The sequence below is a fragment of the Echinops telfairi genome, unplaced genomic scaffold (genome assembly GCF_000313985.2).
Source record: "Echinops telfairi isolate 266 unplaced genomic scaffold, ASM31398v2 ScPeMD7_7424;HRSCAF=8462, whole genome shotgun sequence".
Classification (NCBI taxonomy): Eukaryota; Metazoa; Chordata; class Mammalia; order Afrosoricida; family Tenrecidae; genus Echinops; species Echinops telfairi.
In genome coordinates this window covers 61,572,511-61,596,501 of record NW_022111324.1, presented here as the reverse complement: position 1 = coordinate 61,596,501, position 23,991 = coordinate 61,572,511, and the positions used below count along the sequence as shown (strand labels likewise).

At 47.8% G+C, this 23,991-nt stretch overlaps 1 protein-coding gene across 1 annotated transcript in view; it reads left to right on the top strand.

The window, feature by feature from the left end:
• The window catches only part of PTPN14 (protein tyrosine phosphatase non-receptor type 14), a 164,175-nt gene extending 140,184 nt beyond the window's left edge, over positions 1-23,991 (top strand). Inside the window, exons 14-19 of the mRNA XM_004699891.4 lie at positions 2,409-2,552; positions 3,488-3,706; positions 9,629-9,757; positions 11,851-12,085; positions 18,071-18,234; positions 22,186-23,991. Of these exons, the coding sequence (XP_004699948.1) occupies positions 2,409-2,552; positions 3,488-3,706; positions 9,629-9,757; positions 11,851-12,085; positions 18,071-18,234; positions 22,186-22,314 (1,020 nt within the window). The 3' untranslated portion in view covers positions 22,315-23,991. The remainder of the gene's footprint in view (positions 1-2,408; positions 2,553-3,487; positions 3,707-9,628; positions 9,758-11,850; positions 12,086-18,070; positions 18,235-22,185) is intronic.

Sequence of the window (23,991 nt, the reverse complement as noted above, 5' to 3'; positions counted from 1 at the left end):
GGGTGACATGCTGTTTATACTTTGTCTCAGGTCCGGTTAGCATCACTGTAAGTGCACGTGGGTGAGGAGAAACAAAAAGACTGCCGGGAAGAAACTCATACTTGTTTGAAGTTTTGAAGGGTGTGTGAAGCAGATCACAACTAAAAGAGGTGGCAGGGATAAAAGATCTCCCTACACAAAACAAACCACAAATGCAAACACGTCTGTCTACTCCTTTCCCCAGAAGATGACAGGGATGGAGAAACCAAGGCCTTTTGGAAAATCTGACACTCTTTTTGCCCCAGGACACTTCGGTGCTTTTTTGGTGTCTAATGAGCTTCTTCCGTGGCTGGAGCATCTTCCTCGTGGCAGCCTCGCTCCCCTGGGAAGGGAGGAGATGTGCGCGTGGCTGTAATGCCGTCTCCTCCACAATGGGTTAGAATGAGCCCTAAGCCTGTGGTCCGCCAAGCACCAGGCCCCACCAAGACAGCCCCCTCCTCAGGACACAGATAAATGGCAGGAGACAGTGATCTCAAGGCATGAAAAAAAGCCAAGGCAGAGATGAATCTGCAGATTCATTTGCAGATCCATTTCTTTCCAGCTTGGACCACGATCTTAAAACTCTGTCAAACTCATCTCTTCCTCTGGTTCGTGAAGAAGTCCCTCTGCCCCTCCCATAACTTCTAAGGCAAAATTAGGACCCACTCGCATTGACTTGGCAGGAGTTAGTGAGCTGAGGTGTTTCGCAGCTCAGTCAGTGTAGAGCAGTGGTTCTCAACCTTCCTCATGCTGTGACCCTTTGATACAGTTCCTCAGGTTGTGGTGACCCCCAACCATAAAATTATTTTAGTTGCTACTTCATAACTGTAATTTTGCTACTGTTATGAATCGTCATGTAAATATCTGATATGCAGGATGTATTTTCACTGTTACAAATTGAACATCATTAAAGCATAGTGATTCATCACAAAACAATATGTAATTATATATTGTGAAATATTTCTAATGACAAACAAATGAAATTTTGTCTTGAAGCATGGTGTAACATGGGTAACTGTCTTCACGCTGGGTACTCGTATGTGGGCAGACCCGCCTGGAAACGGATAGAAGAGCAGTGTCTCGGTTCCTAAGACCATGGAAAATATGTGTTTTCTGATGGTCTTAGGATCCATGTGAAAGGGTCCTTCGACCCCAATGGGGTCTCGACCCTCAGGTTGAGACCTGCTGATGTAGAGGATCCGGGAAGTACAGCAGGCATCCCCCACCAAGCAGAGCCCTGGTGGTGGACCTGTCCCAGAGAGCGGGTACAGTGCAGACCCTTCCACTGGGCTCTCCTCCGATGGCTCGCTTGTTGCGAGTTGATGCTGATGTGTAACACCTTGGGTGATATGATTTTTGCTTTCTTAGTTTTCACTATACTGCCTTTTATGATCAGATCTTTATAAATCTGCCAAGTGTTTGGAACAGTAAACCATAGAATTGAGCATCTCTGAGTGAATATCTGCGAATAGTAACATCAGAAAAGTAGTTTGCAGCGTAGTGCTAAAGAGGTGCAACCACCCATTAAAGAAAGGATGTCATCCTGTGGATGGTTGGGGGTTGGTTGTACGCGATACTATTAACTCGAACGCAATGTAAGTTGGGTAAGGATCGAGATCAGAAATGCTTTTAAGAAACACAACAAACTAGCCTTGGAAACATTGAAAGCTTTCTTTAGCTGGTCTGCTCAGCCCCCAAAGCCACGGTCTTCCACAGCTGAGCCACACCCAGTGCCTCCCTCTCCACTCCCCTAGTCATTGGGCACCATGTGAGCCCACTGCCTGACACACAGAAGGGGATGCTTGATGGGAATCTCACAAGATGCCAGTCTTTGGTGGTAATGAGGTAACTGAACCACATCTTCTCACCTACTGGGGAAAATGCTCAGTAGTTCACCCACACCCAGAGATTAAATGTGACTTTGGCATCATCAGTGTTAGCCCCTTGCAATGGAGACCTGGAAAGGTTTTCCCTACCACTTACTGACCTAGCCCTGTCAATCAAAGAGTTTCTTTTTATTTAACTAATGTTACATCTAGTCAAAGCATAAGGACCGTCAGCACAACTGAATTAGATTACTCATTCAGTTCTCTTTCTCTTTTCTTTGGCCTGTCTTCCTCCAGCCCTTATTTGCCTACCACGTCTGACTAATTCCATTTTTGTTTTGTTTTTTAATGAGTCCTATGAGTGAGCAAAGCCGATGAGTCCTGTCGCCGCCAGCTCCTGCAGGCACAGTGGGAGTAACTGGAAGGCAGTATTTGAATTTGCTTTATGGATGGTGATTGTCTGCATTCCTTGATCAGGGGGTTACAGATTTGGGGAGATTAAAACGCATTCCCACATTCTACTGGCACCATAAGTAATGAGAACATGCCTTTTCTCGCCCCAAGAATCTGGAGAAGCAAAAGATGGCAGGCCTGGAGGCACAGAAGAGGCCCCTGATGTTGGCAGCGCTCAATGGACTCTCCGTGGCACGGGTCTCCGGGCGAGACGAGAGTCGGGCTGACGCCACCCGAGTTCACATAGATGAGAGGGTAAGTGCTGGCCGTATCACGTGTGACTCACTGTGCGGGCAGAGGGTTCCAAAGCGCCCTCCTCGCCCAAACATGCCAGCTCTAAGCTTCGTGCGAGGAATTGACTCTGCAGTTGGAGCTCAGAAAGACCTGGCCTCCACGGGCTGTGTCAGATCCATCCTTTTCAGTAGCTAGTGCTTCCCTCCAGGGGTCCCGCTTTGTCAAGTTGGTGCGGTGATGTGAAACAATCAGAACAAAATAAACAACTGCTGTCATTTTGGCTTCATAGCAGCCCTATCAGACCACATTGCACCACGGGGTTTCCAAGGTGTTAGACTTTATGGACCCAAACTGCCACGTCGTTCTCTCTTGGAATGGCAGGTGGGTTTGAACCATCAGCCTTCTGGTTGGTAGCCAAGTGCTACTTCCCTAAGCAGACCAACCTTGGTCAAGTCAATGCCTTTCAGTGATTGCCATCCCTCTCCAGTTCTAGGAGCTGTGTTGCTGCAGCTGGTAATTGTTTTTCTCAAGCATTTCTGGAGTGTTTTTCATACGTCGCCATCTGCTCCACGGCTATGAAACGTGGCTGATTTATGGCGATTAGTCGGGGCTTCTGGTTCTCAGAACTATAAACCATCTTAAAATTTATCTCAGAAACTACAGCTGTGGCAAGGGGAGGAAAGGATGCTTGGATAACTGAGATTGGCAATCTCTCTGTCACCGAGCTATTCTGTGTACATTGTTAGGGAGGCAGAAAATGGTTCCCAGATGGGAGGAATGAGCAAGGTGGGCAATACAGAGACTTTAAAGTAATCAAGGATCACTTTCAAGATCTGCACATCTTGAAAGCGCTTCTTAACAAATATCACCATGACTATTTAGAGGCAGCTGGCTGTTTCATTGCCAACATTCGGGTCAGATCCTTCTGAGAGCTGAAGCTTGGTCTCCTGTTGCAGTTCAGAACCCTAAAGAAGAAGCTGGAAGAGGGCATGGTGTTCACGGAATATGAGCAGATCCCAAAGAAAAAGGCTAATGGCATTTTCAGCACAGCAGCTCTCCCAGAAAACGCCGATCGCAACCGGATCCGAGAGGTTGTCCCTTATGAGGAGAATCGGGTGGAGCTGATACCAACCAAAGAAAACAACACTGGTTACATTAACGCCTCCCACATCAAGGTGAGAAGGGGCGCGGGGCGGGAAGCTGGGCCACAGACGACTGGGTTACAGGCCAAAGGGGGAGGAAGAGCAACCACGGTGCATCTTGGCTTGTCCTGGGGCCCGTCTTGCAGGCTCTTAGACACTGGTGCTTGCTTAGCCCCTGGAGAAGGGAGGCTGGGCACCTCTGAAGCCCAGTCAGGAGCGAAGAGTGACTTCTCATTCTCTCAGGTTATAAAAGCCAGAGCAGCTGCCAGTGAGTCGACTCCCAAATCACGAGCACCCTGGGTGCCTCAGAGTGGAGCTGAGCTCCAGCGTAGAAGGCGGCTGAGTTTTCAGAATTAGCAAACCTTTCTTTTGAGGGACCGTCGCATAGACTTGGACCTACAGTCTTTGGGCTGGTGTTCTGTTTGTGAGTGCCGCTGAGAGGCACCTGGAGGGATCACTCTCCTTTAACTCTCTGCGAATTAGCCGCTGCAGTTTGTAATGAGCAGGTGATGGAGACTATGGGAATCATAGCGACTGGACTGGACTACCATCTGCAGCCCTGGTGGCACAGTCCTTATGAGTTGGGCTGCTAACCTTAAGGTCAATAGTTTGAAACCACCAGCCTCTCCATGAGAGGAAGATGAGGCTTCCTCATCCCATAAACAATTACAGTCTGGGAAACCCACAGCGGCGGATCTGCCTGCCGTAAAGGATTGCCAGGAGTTGCAATTGACTTCATGGCAGGGGATTCAGTTTGATTTTCAGTATTACCCTATTTTTATACACATACCACGTGCTTTTTATGTTTGTTTGCCAACTGCTCCCTCTCACCAAGAGATAGTTTTGTAAGCTCCACTGTGCCAGTTCCACCCCCAACCCCTGTCTGGGTTGAAAAAGGAGCAAAGCACTTTTGCTAACACGCCGACCCCATATCTTGGCATTTCATGACCTTGGAAGTTGGATTAGCTGAGCCCTAATCCGAATTCAAAGTTAAAGGTACATGCGCTTATATAACTAAATTACTTCCTAAACCGCTCAGCTTTCGTAGTATCTCTAGAAACAGTATATTTGTTTAAAATGTTATTTGCCCCTTGCTCAGAATGCTGAGGTGGGGAAACTATATCCATGTACTAACATTAGAGCAATTGTTCTATGTTATTTTTAAACAACACAAGGTTCACATTAATAGTTTAGTGTGATCAGTATCTCAGAAATTGGTTTCTCACTTTGCCTGGAATCATTTTCCTTTCTGACTGGACTTGTTCACTGTAGTGAAATTAGCGTAAATCTCGTCACACCTCTAAAATATAATGATTATTTGGCTCATGTATCAGTTATATCTGATTTCAAAACAGACTCTGAACAATGTGCTGTGTTGAGGTCTGGTGTTTCTCCACCCAGAGCAGAGACACCCACACAGTGGCCTGAGTATCAGAGAGTAGAATCAATTCATGGGTGACAAGTTGGGTTGGTCACTGAAAGGTCAGCACTTCAAACCCACCAGTCACCCTAAGAGAAAAAGGTGCAACTTGCTGCTTCCATAAAGATTTGCAGCATCAGAAAACCACAGGGCCAGTTCCACTCTGTCCTATAGGTCCTGGTTCAATGACATCAACTCAATGGCAGTCATTGTCATAGACTATGTTGGTTATTTTCACTTAAAATTTTTTTTTCAGTAATTTATTTGGTGGTTGTTCATATATACAGTGGAACATAACATTAATTCAGCAGTTTGTACATGTGCAATCCAGGGGCACTGATTACATTTTTCAAGTTGTGTAACCATCCTCATCCCTTTTCTAAGTTACACCTTCCTCGTTAACATAAACCCACTGCCTCCTAAGGTGTCTCTATAACCTCTCCAGTTGCTGTTGTCAGTTTGATCCCCGACAGATACTTCTTCAGAGAGCACAATGCTCAAGGCCGAGGGCACTAGTGAAACGCCACTGTTGGGTTTTTAAAACAACTTCATGGCATGTTTTTGGTTAAAGGTTTAAAGATGATCTCAGGACAGTAATGTCGGGATCATCCTAGTCTTGGTTCTAGAAAGCATGCAGTCCACGAGCATTTTAAATCCTTTCCCACATGTACCCCTTTGGGTTAGGAGTCTTATGTACACCCTTTCCTCCAAATCTTCCGTGCTGGTCGCCGGCCCCATCTTTAGCTCCTGGTATCATCGAGAGGCCGTTGTGCACGGTGCAAACCAGCCACACACCTGTTCTTTCCTCCTCTCCCTGGATCTGCTGCCTCTGCCATGCTGCTTTTTGAGCAGGAACTAAACCAAGGAGCGAACCCTGGAGTAGACTGGTGAATCTTAGTGTTTAGCTCAGCTTAGCTTGCAACATAAATGACCAAAATAAGGTTCTCAAACAAAGATGCAGATCGCAGAGCTATTTTCTTTTAGGCTTTTTGCTCTGTGAAAATTGTCCATGGCAATATTATATTGTCATCTTCTTTTGCCCACATTTCCACCCTTTTCCATCGGCTCCCAGGAAGAAGCTGCCACTGTGCATGAACTGTGTCCCTTGGGGATTGTCAACAGAATGCCATTCCCTCTCTCAGTGTTCCCCAAAGCCCACATCTCGCCTTGCGATCAAGCCCAGGTCTGGGCGTATTTAGTAGACTCGCAGAGCTCACAAGAACTTCCTTTGTATGTGGAATAGAGTTGTATTGGCTTGCCGATGTTTTCTCCCTGGATTCCGAGCAGCCATCAACAGAGAGCAGAGATCTATTTGCTCCTGAGGTGGAATTGCATCTCAGAAATATACCTCAGCTGCACTGGTGGTTGTGTTTGTAATGCAGGTTTTAATGTCTGTCAATATTGGGTACATGTTAAAAATCCCCCCAGGCAGCAGCATTATCTGGAAGCATGTACAGTGCCTCTGCGTTGGGTGCCAGAGAAGCTAACATGTAAGACCACAATCCCACAGATAAACAAATGCATAGCCAGCAAAATATTGAATGCCTTCTCCCACCCATACTTGGAAAAATGGCTTTTGCTTGCCAGTTTTGACCTAAACCTGCCTTGTGTAAGTGAGACAATAACTGACATTGTTTTTACTTGGATCAAGTGAGTGTATCGTTTCATACAAGAAAGGCGGAAACATGGTTTCAAACAATGACAACTTCATTGCTCCTGGAATGCTGTATCAAGGCCTGTGTAGGGGCCCAGGCTGCGGTATGGAGGCATGGGAATGGAATGGGGCACAGAGAAAACAAACAAAAACCCCAAAGACTGCCATTTTATCCCTGATCAGTGCCTTGGATCCATATCTCGTTAAGGAGTCACTGCAGCTGAACTTCATAGCTGCAGTTTGCCTCCCAAGATCACCGTGAGCCACATGGGGTAATTATTTTATTATTCTAAACTATCTCTTGATAGCCCAGATGGTGTAGTGGGTTCGTTAAGCTTTGGTCTGCTAACAGCAAGTTCCACAGGTAAAAACCCTGCCATTCCTCAGGGGAAGACAAGGCTGTCGACTCCCTGAAAGAATGCTTGTCTCAGAATCCACAAAGACATTCCCACCCTATCTTGCTGTCAATCAAAATCCACCCAAGGACAGTGAGCTTCACTGTGAGGTTTTTTGACTTCACAGGTCAGGAAGTAAGTGAGACTGGGCATTGCAGTAGTGTACAAGGTGAGATGATCCATAAAATACTGTGCTCTTGACATCGGAGCATTCGTGATGCACTCATGCCTGCTCTGCAGAGCTACGGTGACAGGGAGCTTTGTCCCATGCATCTGATCAGGCCAGCGGTGGAAGAGGTATCTCAAAAGGCGCGTTACTCCATGGGAGATGTGTTTATTATCGACAAGGATGCCATGGGGAAGTTGCTTTGCAAACTGTGAGTCACAGCACATTGGTGGGATGAACGCTATTTAGTGGTTATAACTAGGTGTTTTGCTTTTTTATTTTAAATTAAATAGACTAGAATGGAAAGCACCAGAGTACACTGCAGATCGTAAACATAGTTATTATTTCTGCCACAAGTAAATCCTGTTAGTTTATATGTACACACATTCATGTGATATTTTGTGTGCACATGTACATCTTTGTATGCGGATAAATGTAGACACACATAAATAGACTGTGTTGGTATGTACGTATGCATCTGTGTATATACACACATAGATACATATGAGGGAGTTTCAAAAAGTTTGTTTGAGATTGAATTAAAACAAAATGGAATCTTTCCACAAATTTTTTGAAGGCTCCTAGTAAGAACACATACTTACAGATGTGTGTATATAAGGGACCTTCAAAAAGTTCATGGAAAATGGAATTAAAAGATAAAAAATTTTAAATGAAAACTTCAAATCTCACATAAGTCCCAACAAGGTCAAGACACTTTTGTTGGTGGTGATACCAGCCATTTATCATGCTAAAGAACTGAGATTCCTGGAGTTTAATCATGTCAATGCAGCTTTTTTTGTATTACCTGAGGGGAAATGTGTGCCCCTTAAATATTTTTTAAGATTGGGGAAGAGATAAAAAAGTCAGTAGAAGGCAAATCAGAATGATAATGTTTGATTTGATTTCCCATTCAAAACTCTTTCAAAACCGCTCTTGTTTGATTAAAGGAGTGAGCAGGGACACTGTCCTGGTAGAGAAGGACTCTGGTGAAGCTATCCTGGGCATTTTTCTGCGAAAGCTTTGGCTAACATTTTCAAAGCACTTTCACGATAAGCAACTCTTACCATTCCTTGGCCCTCCGGAAAGTCAGCTAGCAAGATGCCTGGAGCATCCCCAAAGCTATCGCCCTGACCTTTGGTTTTGACAGATCTGCTTTTGCCTTGATTGCACCTCTTCCACCTCTGCCTAGCCATTGCTTGGAGGGTGTGCTGTCTTCAGGATCGCTCTGGGAAAGCCATTTCTTTTTTTCCCTCAATTCTCAAAGAAAGAAAAAAAGCTTCCGGATCTTGATTCCACTTGTTTAAAATTACCACCGAAAGCACTGTTCTCTGTAGCTAATCTGAGCACAACAGTTTTGGCACCTATCGAACAAAAGGTTTGCTTCACTTTAATTTTTCAGTCAGAATTGTATAAGCTGAACCAATGGAGATGTCAAGGGTGCTGGCTATTGGTTCTGCTATTAATCACAGACCCTGTTTAGTCAGGCCACGGACACAAGTGTTTCCTCATAAATGGGTATGGATAGTCTGCCACTGTGGGCTTTGTCTTCAATATCGTTCCACTCCTTTTCTAAACAAGCTATCTGTTTGCAAAGTGCTGATTGCTTTGGGGCATTGCCCTCATAGACTTTTCTGAAAGCATCAGTTATTTTTCTACCCATGTTTTGATGTTTATTCTTGCTTTAATTTTAACAGAATTCATATTGCTCTGTTAGGGCACTTTTCAAACTGAGGCTTTATTAGTCTTAGGGCCTCAACTAGGTCCTATTTAGATATGCTGTAACAAGCTAGTAGTTTAGAGTTAATTGTAGTGTCCCCACGTTTTGAAATCAAGGCATATTTTTTTCATAATACACATTTTTCACGAACTCGTTGAAGACCGCTCAGAGGTGTTTTTAAGGTGCACTGGCTTGTACATTGTCACTCGGTCACAGACGACACACACACAACATCAGGGAGCTGTTTCAATAGGCTTGGGTAGCAGAAGTGCTTTGATTTGAGACTGGTTTAGTAGCCACCCATGGTCTTAGAGTTTTTGTTAATTGCATTTTACCCCCAAAACAATATCCAAGATTTTAAAGGGGATTAAAAGGGAGCCCTCATGGTGTAGTGGGTTAAACACGGGGCTGCTAATGGTAACGTCAGCAGTTTGAACCTGTCAGCCATTTCTGGGGAGAAAGATAAGGCTGTATGCTCCCATAAAGATTAACATTTAAAATTCTTCAAAACTCAGAAGGACAGTTCTACCCCGTCCTCTCAGGTCACTGCTCAGCCAGCTGCCCGGACAGGCTTTGCTCACCGATACTTTCTTTCTTCTCCAGGTGGTGGTTGGTGGGGCAGAATGGCACTACATCGCCACTCAGGGGCCTCTGCCACATACGTGCCATGACTTCTGGCAGATGGTGTGGGAGCAGGGGGCGAATGTGATCGCCATAGTCACTGCAGAGGAGGTAAGCCAGTGGTCCTCACCAACCAGCCTTCTCCCAGGGGAAGGGTGGTCCGAAGACCAGCTTCGCGGCGGTGACTCCCCGCCCGACCCTCCCTCTGCAGAGAGCTGTTTCTCTGTAGACCCGTTCTCTTTGGCACACCGTCTTCTCACTTCCACAGAGATTTGGGCTCCACCCCCCACCCACCCACACACACACACCCAGAGGTCATTTATTGTCACATGACCTATTTTCTCCTGGTTTTTAACTCTTTTCCTTGGATTGCCATAAGCTGAAATTTTAGAAAATTTAAAAACTCCCTTTCAGCCATCTGACTCTTACTGTGCCAGACAAGCAGTCTCTTGATGGCTTTTGAGAGCCCTAGACGGCTCTGCGCACACAGACGTATTCCCCGCCCTGGCTCAGCCAGCCCACATGCCAGCACGCTTATCAGCTGGAAGACCAGAGGCTGCTGTTCCTGTCGACGTCTCTGTTCTTAGGGAGAGGGAGGAATCGTTTTCTTCCTTTGCCAAGCCAAACACAGCCTTCCTATTGTAACTGGAGAACTCTGCATAATGCTATAAAAAACCGGCACACACCACCAGCCGTCCAGCCGTCAGCTTTGAGCCTGCTGTCTTTGGGGAAGACGTTTTATGTTTCTTCTCATCACATTCTCAACCCTTTTTTTTTTTAACCACACCAAAAAAAATTAGCCTTTGATGAGATGCCAACCTATATTTTGAAGTCTTTTAAGAGCTAGCTTGCTTTGTTTTACCAAATAATCTGCTCCTTTCTCAACTATCTTAAGAGGTAGTGGAGGACAGAAAGAACTAGAAAAAAAAGTCAAAGTCTCTTCATTGACTATTCTAAGCAGCTGCCTTCCAGAACAGCTCACTGGGCAATTAAAATGGGACGTGGCCCTCTCTAAAGCGAGTTATACTTCTCTGGGATGCCCTTCCCATTAAGGGGAATTGTCCCTGAGGTCCCTAAAGTGGACTCGCAGCCTCAGGAAATCCTTGCTGAGGGATGAACAGAGCATCCCATCTGGGTGCCCTCAGAGGCACGGGCTTCGCCCCAGTGGAGCTCACACTGCCATGGGAGAGACAGCAGAAAGAGCACAAAGTGTTCGGTGCCCTGGAGAAAATGGTCAAGGTCACAGGCAGGGAAGGAGCCGTCCTGGTGCCACCCTTGAGCTCTCCTCTCAATAATGACAAGCAGGCCCACCGCCAGCCCTGTGCTTGCCCCACCCCTTCAGCTCCGTGATCGGCACTCCCCCTGTGCGCCCCCGCGCCCCGACTCTTAGCCACATTCCCTCCTCTCTTACAGCCCCAATCCAGAGATTTCAGGACCGTAGAAAACGTAAACCCCAATTTCTAACTGGTGGGGGACACATCCGCTCTGAAAAGACGATGATCACGAAGGAGGCGTGCACAGCAGGGTAGCCAGCTGTTGTCCGCTTTGGTGGCAGACGGCGCTGCAGCAGAGGGTCAGACTGGAAAGCGAGCAGACCCTCGCTGACAGTGACAGCCTCGTGGGCTCTGGCATAAAGGAAGGAGCCCTGGGCTAACACACCTGCAATCTGGGCCCTCGTGCTGCCTGCTCCACTCTGTGTCTGAAACTTTTGGGGTCGCTCGACTCTGCCTGTAGGAAAAGGAGCACCATGGCTTGCAACAGCTACTTCCCGGTTGAAAACCTTTGAATGGCTTCCAGGTGTACACAGCGCAACATCCCAGTCCCTCACCATGGATCGAGAGGCCTCTCTGACCCCCTCTCCTCCCACCTCCCCCTTCACTACCCACACTGCTCCCTCTATGCTGAACTCTCTATTGCCTGAGCTTGTTCCAGAAGCTGGGGTTTGTACCTAGCTCTTCTCTTTAATATTCAACCACAGCCCCACTGTGCATTTTTAAAACTCCGCTGCTGCTGCTGCTGCTGCTGCTGCTGCAACCAGCATGGCAAAACGTCTCTGCAGGTGTAACCAGTGCGCTGTGTGGCAGGCACCACACAACGCTCCTGAGTTAGTAACCTAGACGCACTTTGCCTTTCCTTTGTTCTTAGATCGGAGGAAGAGATCTTCCCCGGCCTCATTTCCAATTTTGCTTTTGTTTGTGATTCAGGAGGGGGGGCGAACCAAGAGCCACCGATACTGGCCCAAGCTGGGTTCCAAGCACAGCTCAGCCACCTATGGCAAGTTCAAGGTCACCACAAAGTTCCGGACAGATTCAGGCTGCTATGCAACCACAGGCTTGAAGGTCAAGCACCTTTTGTCTGGGCAGGAAAGGACAGTGTGGCATTTACAGTATACCGACTGGCCAGATCATGGCTGCCCAGAGGACGTCCAAGGATTCTTGTGTAAGTTTTGCCTTCTTGTTCTGTTGGCTTTACCAACCTCATCAAAGGTGTATTAGTTGGCGGTGCAATGAAAAGCCCGAGATTGGTTTCTCTTAGGTAGCAGAAGTATTGTGATTTTGACACCTATGCCCTTGAGGACTTCGCAGACTAGACAGGAGAATGTACAGTGTAATTTATTATATGCTGTTGACCTTGTAAGCAACTAAGCGAAAACTGTTAAGCTGATTGGTTCTACCTTGGTTTAGACTTTTGACTACTCGGTCATAAAGAGCTCATTTTAGATTTCCCACAGAGGGTTGCATTTCACAAGCAAGCCCTGGATTTTCCTACCACCATACATCGCAGGACTTTCTCATACCCACAGGAAGATATACCAAAATTCAGTGAAGTCAATTTATGGCTCTTGAAACGAATGTGCTCAGAAGACTAATCCATTGATGCTTTGTTTTGTTCTTTTTTGGCTACAGTAATTTTGGAAATAGGTTCATCCAGCTCCAACGGAGTAAATGCAGCTGAAAGCTGAATATTCAGTGTGTACTCACTAGATCTTGCTCTGGGATCACAGAAAGGAAAATGGGCCCACGGTCTTGGTTTTAAAGGTGTTCACACTTTGGTGGGATAACACTCAGCTGCTAATTGAAAGGTTAGCAGTTCAAACCCCCTTCCGGCTATTTGTTAGAGTGACTTGGCAATCGACTCCTATAAAGATTGTTGTTGTGTTCCCCTGTAAGACAGAGTTGAACTGCCCCAAAGGGTCCCCTTCACTGTAAGCTTAAAGGGAGAAGACTGTCAGATCTGCCCTCCCACAGAGGACAGGGCTTTCTAGTTCCATAAAGAGTTACAGTCTGGGAAACTAACAGGAATAGTTCTACTGTGCCCTGGAGGGCCGCTCAGTTAGAATGGACTACTTAGCCATGAGATTTATAGTTTTCTCCCACAGAACCACTGGTGGTTTCTACTGTCCCTGGCCATTCTTTTAGCAGTCAAGTCCTTAGCCATGGCACCACCAGGATTCCTTCCTGTAAAGATGACAGCCGAGAAATCCCCTTGGAGCAGCTCCGCTCTGTCACACGGGATAGCTACAAGTCGAAAGTGATCTCACTGGCACTCAGCAACACAGTCTGATTGGAAAGAAGCTAGTGTTTATAATCCAGGGTGAGATGTGACCCTATCATCCTGCTTTCTCCGGATGACTGCAGCTCTCCTGCTCATGCGCCTCCTCATTGAGTTGATTCCAACCTTGGCAGCCCCAGGCTTGCCAGAGTAGATCTGTCCTCTCTGGGGTTTTCAGTGGATGATTTGGGGAAGTAGATCTCCCCCAGGTGTTTCTTCTGAGGCACTTCCGAGTGAACTCCCACCTCCGGCCTTTGGGATGACAGCCAAGTGCATGAGTTGTTTGCACCATCCAGGGATGCTGCTTCCTACAAGCTGGCTGAGATTAGGCCCTCCGCTGGTGGGAAGACCACATTCCTGGCTTACCTAACTTAGAAGGAAGCCCTGGGCAATGGACATTGGTAATGGTTATACAACATGACTTATGTTACTGATGAATTAAACATGGTGAGTAGGCATGTATTGGCTACATTTTTACAATAACAAAATAAAAACAAAGGACCAAGATGAGGGGAGATAAAAGGTGGGGGAGGGGGGGGGGACGACGACGACTCCTGGGCTTCTTTGCAGATTTATACTTGCTGTGCTGTTGAATCTCCAGGGGGCCAGAGGCCAAATGGTCTACATCAGCCTGTCATCCAGGTGGAGGTATTGGATAATGAAAAAAACCCTTGATTTTATTTTTATGTTTACTTATAACGGAGTCAGGGAGAAAGAGGTAGGTTGAAGAAATGAAAGGGGAAGAAGGATAGAAAGAATAGGTTTTTAAGTATGTAGCTGTACCATTTTATACATTCCCACAGGGAAATTCTAATGCATACTTGGAAGTATTTCATTTCTTATTAATGTGGTGGTGGTTGGAGCCTAGAAGTAGAATGTGGCAATGGTGATAGGAGTTAGAGAATTTAGGGCAGGCCCTAGAGAGGTTTGGTGATTTATCCGAGCTCAAACAGCCAGTGTTTTGCAGAGCAACACATTAATACGGAGACGTGATGTTCTGCAGAACATCATTCCTCCTGACACCGCTCACCCCCACCCCAGCTCCACCCACTTTCTGGTGATTTTTTTCACTAATTGATTTGTTAAAACTTTCTCTAAGAGGCAGAAAATGGGAATAATAAAAGATTGATTTGATGATTGACTAGTAGCTTTGGTAAAACATTTGAAGCTTCTTTCAATTTGAACTGATTTGTCATTAGCTGTCATTGTGTCAGGCATGGTGACCAAGTGCAAAATGATCAACAGAGAAGGATGCTGCTTATCACCATTGTCATCAAAATTGTGCTAGAATTCTTAACCAGATGTATATTTGAAGAGAGGAAAAATAAAGAATCTAAATAGGCAAGGAAGTTAAACTGTACAAATGGATGTGATCCTTCTCTTAGAAAACCCCAAAGACTTGGCTAGAAAACTGTTGGAACTTATTAAAACATCAATAAAGTGACGGGCAGGGTGAGGGGGCGTGTACAAGATCAACATACAAAAATCAGTTGGATTCCTTTATACTAACAGAGAGCTCTGAAAAGGATGTCAGGAAAACAATACCATTTACAATAGCCACCTCAAAAACAAAATGCTTAGGAGTAAATATAAAGAGAAAACTGTAAAACACTACTACAGGAAACCAAAAGAGACTGACATAAATGGAAGTATATACCATGCTCATGGATAGGGAGACATAGCATTGTGAAAATGTCCTTACTACTCAAAGTGATCCACAGATAAACTGTGATCTGAATCCAGATTTCAACACCATTTTTAGAGATGGAAAAACTAATCACTTAGTGTATATTGAAGGGAAAGAGGCTCTAAATAAAGAAAATACGACTAAAAAACAAAGTAGACCTCTTATCTCCCAATCTCCAAACCTGCTGTACAGCTGTCCAACTGGTACACTGAAGACACAGAATACAATGGAGAACTTAGGAAGTACCCCCTGTGCACTTCCTTCTAGAAAGTTAAATCCATCCATCCGTGGACTGATCTTTGACAAAGGATCCCAACACACTAAATGGAGAAATGATAAGTCCTTTTAACAAATAGTGCTGGCAAAACTGGATATCCATTTGCAGAAAAGTGAAGCAGAACCCAACTCTCAAGACATACCCCCCAAAATCTCAAAATGGATCAAAAACCTACCTGTGAAACATAGAGCCATAAAGATCGTCCATGAAGAAGTAGGGACAGACTTCCAAACCAAACTCACTTCCATCAAGTCAGTTCTGGCTCCTAGCAATGCTGGAGGACAGGGTAGAACTGCCCCGGTGAGTTCCCAAGACTAACTCTCTTTTATTAGATCATTTTACTGGGGGCCCTTACAGATCTTATAACAATCCATAATTCAAGTGTATCAAGCACAATTATACATATGTTGCCATCACCATTTCCAAAACATTTTCTTTCTACTTGAGCCCTTGGTATCAGCTCCCCCCCAACCCCCCACCTCCTTCCTACCTTCATGAATCCTTGATCAATTTTATATTATTATTGTTATTTCTTATCTTACACTGTGCATTCTCTCCCTTCACCCACAATTCTATTATTCGTCCCCCTGGGGCGGGGGTGGGTTATATATCCTACCTTGTGATCAGTTCTTCCTTTCTCCCTCTTTACCCCCTACCCCCCACCCGACTGTAACACTTTATGGGGGTTAGAAAGCCTCATCTTTCTCCCACAGAGTGGCTGATGTTTTCAAGCTGCTGACCTTGCAGTTAGCAGTCCAACTTGTACCCACTACGCCACCAGGACCACCTGGGACACACTTAGGAGCCTTAATATATGGGCCCCTGCTACACATAGCTGAAACCACACAAATAGCAGAAGGCAAAATAGATGACTGGGGTCTCCTGAAAATCAGGCACACGTGTGCATCAAATGTTTTCATCAAAAGAGTAAAAAGAACCTTAGACTAGGACAATGTTTTGGAACATTTGGAACAAACCTCAAAAGCACAAAAACGACCAGGTGGGCTGGTCAGATAGAGACCGCTGGAGCCCTTGACACAGCGGCCCTTAGTCACCACTCAGATCTGGAAATGAACTCATCCCCACGGCTGGATTTCCAGCTCAAGAACAAACAGATCTGAAAGGAGAACAATAAGGCTAGGCAGGAAGGTCCACTTCATAATACTCAGCCATCTGAGATGTAAAGGGCAGCGTTTACTCACGGACAGCGTTCAGAAGGGTCAGGAAAGGAAGGAACAACGTGCAAAGAGAAGTGGGGGATTGCAGTCAATGGGATGAAACAAATGTGTGTGGATTCTTGAATAGAAAAATGACCTGCTCTTGAATCCTTTTCTCAAATCACAATGAAAAGTTAATTGTTAAAAAAGAAAAAGAAACACTGGCTGTCATTTTCTTCTAAGTTTCAAAAAAAACTTTAAAAATATATTTGTTCATGGGTAAATTAGGCTACTGGGGGTGGGCAAAATAGTACCTAGGCTAAATTGCCTGCCACCCGACTGAAGTCGTTAGTGAGTTGTCTTATAAGATCTTTATTAATACCATTGACAGGCATGCTTCTGCTAGAATCCACTGTATATGCCTTTGATTGATCAAAGCCCATTTGAAAGTGACATCGATTATATAGCCCAACATCCCCAGCATTTTCCATCTTATATTTAGGACAATGTCAACCATTGCGATTTTGTGAAGCCCAGAATGCTTGGTCCTCTAATACCTTTCCCCCCTAGCATAAAAGTCACAAAGAGGATTCCAGACACCGGTTGGTTCAGGTCATATAGGAGGTGCCCAGTAGGCACTGCTGTCTCCGTCCAGCTCAGGCCACTCTTCGTCCCTCTTGATTTGTTGTGTTTGTGCTCATCCTACATTGATTACTCATTTGTTTTGGCAAATTACTTCCGATTACTTTATAATTGCATAACGTTACAATGGAAAGTATGGGTCCTTTGTAATTACATGTGAGCAGATGCTTTTAAATTATTAGGACAGTTCAGAGCACTCTTTTCTCTGTAACAGTTGGAGCATTTCCCCTCCAGTTTTATTGATCCCACTGCCCTGCAGTGAAGTTTGCCAAATATTGAGAGCGCTCCAAACCAGTCGGAAAGATCCGAATGCGTCATGGACCCTCTCCAGCGTGGGGGCAATCTTTGGATCGCAGACACATTCTTTCCCCTTGCTCACGATCCTGGTATCAGCACTTGTATTGCAGTCATGTTTCTTCTGTGTCACCCTGGAGTGAGTGAGCAGACATTGCACACCCTCCCCTCCCCGCCTGGTTATTGAACGAGACGGAGGGGGCACGGTGCTCTCCCCTCCACCCCACACTCATGTTGCCTTTGGCTGCGGGCTCACCCTGGGCTCCTCCCTGTGAAGCCCTGGTCGTAGCCACATGCTGACGAGCAGACCCTGCACAGTCTATTTTGAAACCTAAAACTGCCACCAGGCCTCGGTTGCCATTCCTTCCTCAGGGCGGGAGAGGAATCGGGCAGATGGATGCTCTCTTCGCACTAGAAATTGGCTCTGACAGGCAGGGGTTTCAGTGGGGCTCCATGTCATTCTGGTCCCAGGCTGTTAATAGTAGAAATTGCTGTAAGTAATGTCTAGAATCATCTGCTTGAGGGACTTGGGGATTTGCAGAGGGGAAAACAGAATTTAATTTTTTTAAAAGAACTATTTAATTTAAAGAACAAATTCTCCCATGAACTACTTGACTCCCAGCTGGTCCTTTCTGGATCCAGAACTAGGCAGTGAGTACCAGCCAAATAATTAGTGTCTTGTAAGAACTGTAAATTATTATCACTTAAAAAAAAAAAGTGGGGGGAGGGGGTACTCAGCACCAGCTTTCCTTCCCCTCTCTCTTCTGCAAAGCCGTGGAGGATTTGGGTGACAGGATTGGCCTTCTGTCTTGCAGCCTACCTGGAGGAGATCCAGTCCGTCCGTCGCCATACCAACAGCATGTTGGAAGGCCCGGAGAACCGGCACCCTCCCATCGTCGTCCACTGCAGCGCGGGGGTGGGCAGGACGGGCGTGGTCATCCTCTCAGAACTGATGATCTACTGCCTGGAGCATAATGAAGTAAGTCACTCTGGCCTCCTCCCGAACATGCCACAAACCGTTGCCCGTGCCCTTTCTTTTCCAGGGCTTCCTCCCCTCCCCCCCACGCCCCTCCAGCTTGGCCCGTTTTCCAGACCCAAGATTCCGTGTTTGACTCTGACCTTTAGTCTTTCCTGTCTTTGCCCCCGGCTGCTCCCGGAGCTGCCCAGATGAGAGTAAGAAATAAGAGGGTGAGGCAGGCAGCATTTGGAGAACCCAAACTTGGTCAGCAGCTAGCTTCAGAAGCCCACCGTGGCTAGCAGACCATCTGGCTGCATGGCAGATGATTTTCTATGCCGGGCTATTTGGATGAATAGAGTGTAGCTGGATCTCTAGGATGCGTTTTGGCCTAAATCCGATGGGGGGGGGGGGGGGGCGGATTGTGCATGCTTTGAGAATGCTTTCTGTGCTTCTGAGGGAGGTTTTCGTTTTAAACGTGGTAATTTGTTCTCGTCTAGACCTGGAGTGGTGTGGTTCGGCAGGCCAGGTAGACACCTGAGTAGGCAAACGTCACCCGTCTTTGCAGCCCCTGCAAGCCCAGCTCCACAGGGAGAAGAGCAGCCGAGCGGGTGCCCGGGTGCCCGGCCTGCCCGCACTACTGTCAGGCTAGGAGAGACACCAGGGGGAGGCCTCCATGCAGAGGACACAGCCAGCCCGCAGAGGCTAAGGAGCAGTTCCCCTGCACTCTCTTTACCTGGGGCACGGCAGGTGTTATCATACAAGGCTGTGTGGTGCAAATGGTTAAACACCTGCCACCACCGGAAAGGAGACATTCACGAACCTCAAGAGAAAGACCAGACACTGAGAACCTGCCTGGGCACAGCTCCTGTTTGGCTCACGTGGGCTGGCCATGAGGCGAGCTGCTGCGGCAGCATCTGGTGGCTGGTACTGGTTCTAAGGACTCTGGCCTACGTTTTCTCTTCCGTCCCCACGGCTGCCATGGAGTGGAACCAGACACATGCCCCATGATAACCGAGTGATTTGGCTAGTGTCTAGTGGTGCCTCCTAAGCCGTGGCACCCAGACGAGAAGTTGTCCAAATGCCAAGCGTTGTTTGATTTTCGTTGGGGTTTGCGATTCTCCAGTTCAGCACATTCAAGGATGGTTTTGCAGTGGTTTGGTTGTTCTTCACATGATGGGCTCGACCAGAGTGCGCGTTTGAGGAGGGCACAGCCTGTGTGTCTACTCCACGGTTTGGAACGTCCGGTACATAGGTGCCACCAAGCCTATTTGATTGAAACCTCCCCAAAACAATCAGTGCTAAGTTTCAGCATGTTCAAATGATTGCAAACACCCTGCCTTTCAAATATTAATTTTGAGAGCGTTTAGGCTATCCTAGGGACGTGGGAACTGCTAAAAAGTAGAAGTGCGGTTCTATGAACTATGGCCTAATGTAAAAAAAAAAGAAAGAAAAACTTACTGCCAAGCAGGACACCCCGTGGAATCCATGTCAACCACCTAATGCAGCGTCAGCATCTTCCGGGAGTTCCCACCTTTATGCCTCTACACGCCTCTGTTCCCCGTTCCCACTAGCCAGACGGGATGCCATGGTGTCACCTTTGATTCTCGGTGACCTGTGGGTGGTGGGGGAGAGCTGTGTTCCACTGGGGTCTTCCATGGGTGTGAGCCTTCAGAGGCGGCTCACCAGGCCTTGCTTCTCAGGCACCTCTAGATGACTCTAACTGCCAGCCTCGTGTTAGTAGCTGCACTGGAGCTGTGTGCACCCCGGGGGTCTCCAGTACAGGGAATAACTGGCCTCCAAGCCTCAGCGCTGGGCCCTTGAGCTTGACAAAGTGCAGCCTGTGCACAGAGAAGTGGCATATGTGAGTTCACACTGGGCCCTTTGGACCGCAGGGCAGGAGGAAGGCCGCCTCATTGCCACCCCTCCAAGAGAGCTCTCCTTCTGGTCTCCACCTTCCCCTTCTTTCCTCAGTTCCCATCTCTTCCACCGCCCTTCCTTTACAAGCCCCGTTTTCCCTGGAGAAGCTCTTCACTCTGCCTTGCCTGACATGAAAGGTTGTTCCGCTCCCAGCTCTTTGGAGACCACCGAAGGCTGAGCCTCCGTGATGCGATGACACGGGGGCTCACTGATCATCAGAGTCGCATGGTGCTGAGAGGGGGACTTGGCTAGCAGGGCACTCGGTCTCCAGAGCGGATTTCCTCAATGCCCAGTGGCATGCCAGAACATTCTTTGCTGGAACTTGGTCAGTCCTGAAAGAATTTCTGTTCCCATTGATATTCAAAGATAGCAAGATGACTCACGCTTCCCTTCCCTTCCAGCTTTATCCGTTGGCCATGCTTGCTGTGGGTCCTTGGCTGGGGCTCTCCACTTTGTACTGACAGTTTCAGGCCTGGTTAGTTATTTTCCCAGCAAAGTGGCTTTCCATTGTTTTGTTTTGTTTTGTTTCTAGACGTTGCCCCCTTTAGGTTTTAACACGGTCCAATTGAGCGCAGACACGGAATCACAGATACTGGAGAGGAGGTGTAGCTATGAGGTGGGCCCGAAGGGGGCAGTCTCCTGGTCAGTGGTGACAAGCCTAGTGGCTCGCTGCCCCACTGTGTGTTAGCAGTTACAGTGTAACATCCTCTCCCAGCCTCCTCCCCATCGAAAGCACTGATTTTTCTGATCGGCCATGCTTTCTCCCGGCCCCAAGGATTTCTCTCTCAGCCCCAGATGAGCTAATTACAAAAGGCCAGGTTTGTACTGGCCAACTAGCAGATGTCTTCATTTTGATTTTCTGGCAGACTTCCCCTTCTTCATGGAGTGGAGAGGAGAAAATCACTCCCAGCCAGTTAGAGCAAATGTCTCCTGCCTCAGGTTTTGGGGTCAAGTGGCAGCAGAACTTGTGGGGATGAATATTTAAGGTGATTGGAATCCTTTTATTGAGAAACAGGGAAGTCGTTTGCCTGGTCCCCACACTGCCCCATATCAGAGAATACAGTTTGGGGGATTTTTTAGGTTGGGGGGCATTCAGTCTCATAGGCTCTGGTGCTAGAATCATGACACTGGTGGGGCTGGTGAAATGATGACCAAAAATCAGACGAATAATATGAGAGAAGCTTCAAAAAGTTTGTGGGAAAATGGAATGAAAAGATAATAGAATTTACCCACAAATTATTTGGATCCCCGTCCCATATATAATAACAAAAGCTAATCAGAAACAAACAAACGAGCTAACTGGTATTTACCGCTTGCTCAGTGCCAGCACTGTTCTACAAGCCTTATAGGTGTAAACTCAAGTAGCCTCCCAGTCACCCGACGGGATCGCTCTTGTGCAGACAGCACCCGCGCGTGCAGGGGTCGATAGTGTAGTGTCCCTAGTCCCATCGCTAGGAAGCAGCTGGCGGGCGGTCAGCTCCCGAAGCCTGTGCTATCGGGACGCCGGCATCTGGCCTCTCTGCAAGGAGCCATGTGGGTGCAGGAGAGGAGCCAGCTCGGTGTTACAGGACGGAAAGGGTGCCATTTCAACCATTTCCGAGTGTGACATTCAGCGGCATTAACTATACTCACCACTTGTATAACATCACCACTACATTATTTCCAAACGTATGTCATCGGCTCACAAAGAGACACGTAGGCAGTACCCTCCCCATTGCCCCCGAGCAGCCTCTGATGAGCATTAAAAAAGTCTGCCTCTGCATCTGCCTAGCAAATGTGTGTCAGCCTCTTCCATGTAGTGGTAGTGCCCCAGCACACAGCAGTGCTCTTCAAACATGAATCTCATTATCGACGCCTCTAGGTGACGTAGTAAGGTACTTCTAGTGTTGGAGGTGTGATGTAGACAAAGGCCCACTAGGGGCCAGCCGAAGCTCCAGTTGCTGGAAATGGACTCTGATCAAACCTCAAGGTACAGAGCCCTCTGCGTTGTCTGGACCTGGACCCAGGCTGTGAGTCGGGACGACGGACTGACCTGCCTTCTCTCTCCTCTTGCAGAAAGTGGAAGTGCCCATGATGCTGAGGCTCCTCAGGGAGCAAAGGATGTTTATGATCCAGACCATCGCCCAGTACACGTTTGTCTACCAAGTCCTCCTCCAGTTCCTCCAGAGCTCGCGACTCATTTAGTTGCTGCCACCCAACACCAGAGGGAACCTCGCACTGTCTCACTGCTGGGTAGGCCCCCCAGACAACCTCTGCTCACCAGCAGGGTGCAGGTGGCTGGCAGCAGGCCGGCCACGGGCTGTCCCTGACAGCGGCCGAGATCCTTCCCAGACAGACACCTGTATTATTTTATATGAGATAATTTATTTTCCTCCACCCACCCCCCATGCCCTTTTGAATAATGTCCGTGGGTCATTGTAATGCAGCCTTCACAGTGTATTAATCTTTCCCTTTGAGCCACGTGGTGACTGATCTGCATCGTAACACAGCAGCAGGCAGGCGGCTTTAGGGACCGGGCAGGAGGGCGCATGTCTCTAGTGAAGTTGCAGCGGGATTTGTAACCAACCCTGACATCCACCAGTGGAATCGTGTATGTCCAAATCCATGATGGCAAGAAAAAGAATGCATCTTGAAATACTAAATCAAAACGCAAGGGTCCAAGACCCTTCGCTGAGGAAAACCAGACACTACGTTCTCCCATTTTCCAGCGTGTGCGCCTCCACGGCTACTCGGCTTCCTCTCTCCTTCCTTTCGGCCCGAGCCTTCCTCCGTCTCTCTGCGTTGCCTCCCAACGTGAGTTGAAGGCAGGAACCGCTCCCTTTCCGCAGAGCACCTAACCTCCGTCTTCCAGGCTAAACGGGCAGCTCTGGCCCTAGCTTTCCCGACCACCCGTCCTCTCGGGCACTTTCAAAGTCTGCATTTGCCCGCCGGGGGACTATACCCTGGCCCTCTGCCGCTGCTTCGTGCTCACTCTGTGGGCCAGCCCGGTGGCCGGGAGGCCCTGGGCCAGGCCATCTGTTCATTTAGGCCTCCTGCCTGATTGAGAGGGGATGATGGACCCAAGTGGGAAGAGAAAGGCATCAGGCCTCAGAGCCTTGCTGGTTGTTCTTATGTAAATACTGTTTGTGCTGGCCCGCGCCTGAAGGTGGGGGCGCTGGGTGCGTTCTGGGTTTCTGTCCTACACAAAGTCCTTGGAAAGGCTGAAAGGGAGCAGTCAGGGAGCTGAGCGCTGCCGGCTTTCTGGCCGGGAGCCTCCCGAGTTGGAGCCCACTGGGCTGGGGAGCTTCTCCAGGTCCATCCCCAGGCCTTGGCCCAGGAGAGCAGAACAGGCCCTGCTCACGCCCTCTAGTCCAGACTGGCCCACGCCAAGAACCAGCGGCCTTTGTCTCCCTGGAAGTCCTTGGCCGTGATGCTCCTCTCCACGTTTCTCTGTGCGACTCCCACTGGGGTCCGAGATGGGATGACCTCTGCTCGGTCTCACCAGTCTCTTCTCTTTAATTCCTTAAGAATCCTGTTGTACACACTTCCCCCTGGCTGGGATTCTGAGGGAAGGTTCCTCTCTACAGTCTGGTTTTCCTTGAGCTTCTATGCATCATGGCTTTGTTCTGGACCTCTTCCTGGTAGGACCCCAGGAGGCCTTCCTCCTTGGTTGCCCTTTTCCCCTGAGCTGGAACGATGCACCAAAGTCCCCAGAAATGGACCGCAAAGAGCATGCTTGTGAGACTTCTGTGTCCACACACCAGCAGACAGGAGGGGGGTGGCATGTGTGCAGGTTCTCAGAGAGCGATTTTCGAGTATAAATCAATGCTTTCCACTGTCGCGCGCGGATGACACGGCGCAACACGGACCGAGACAAGAATG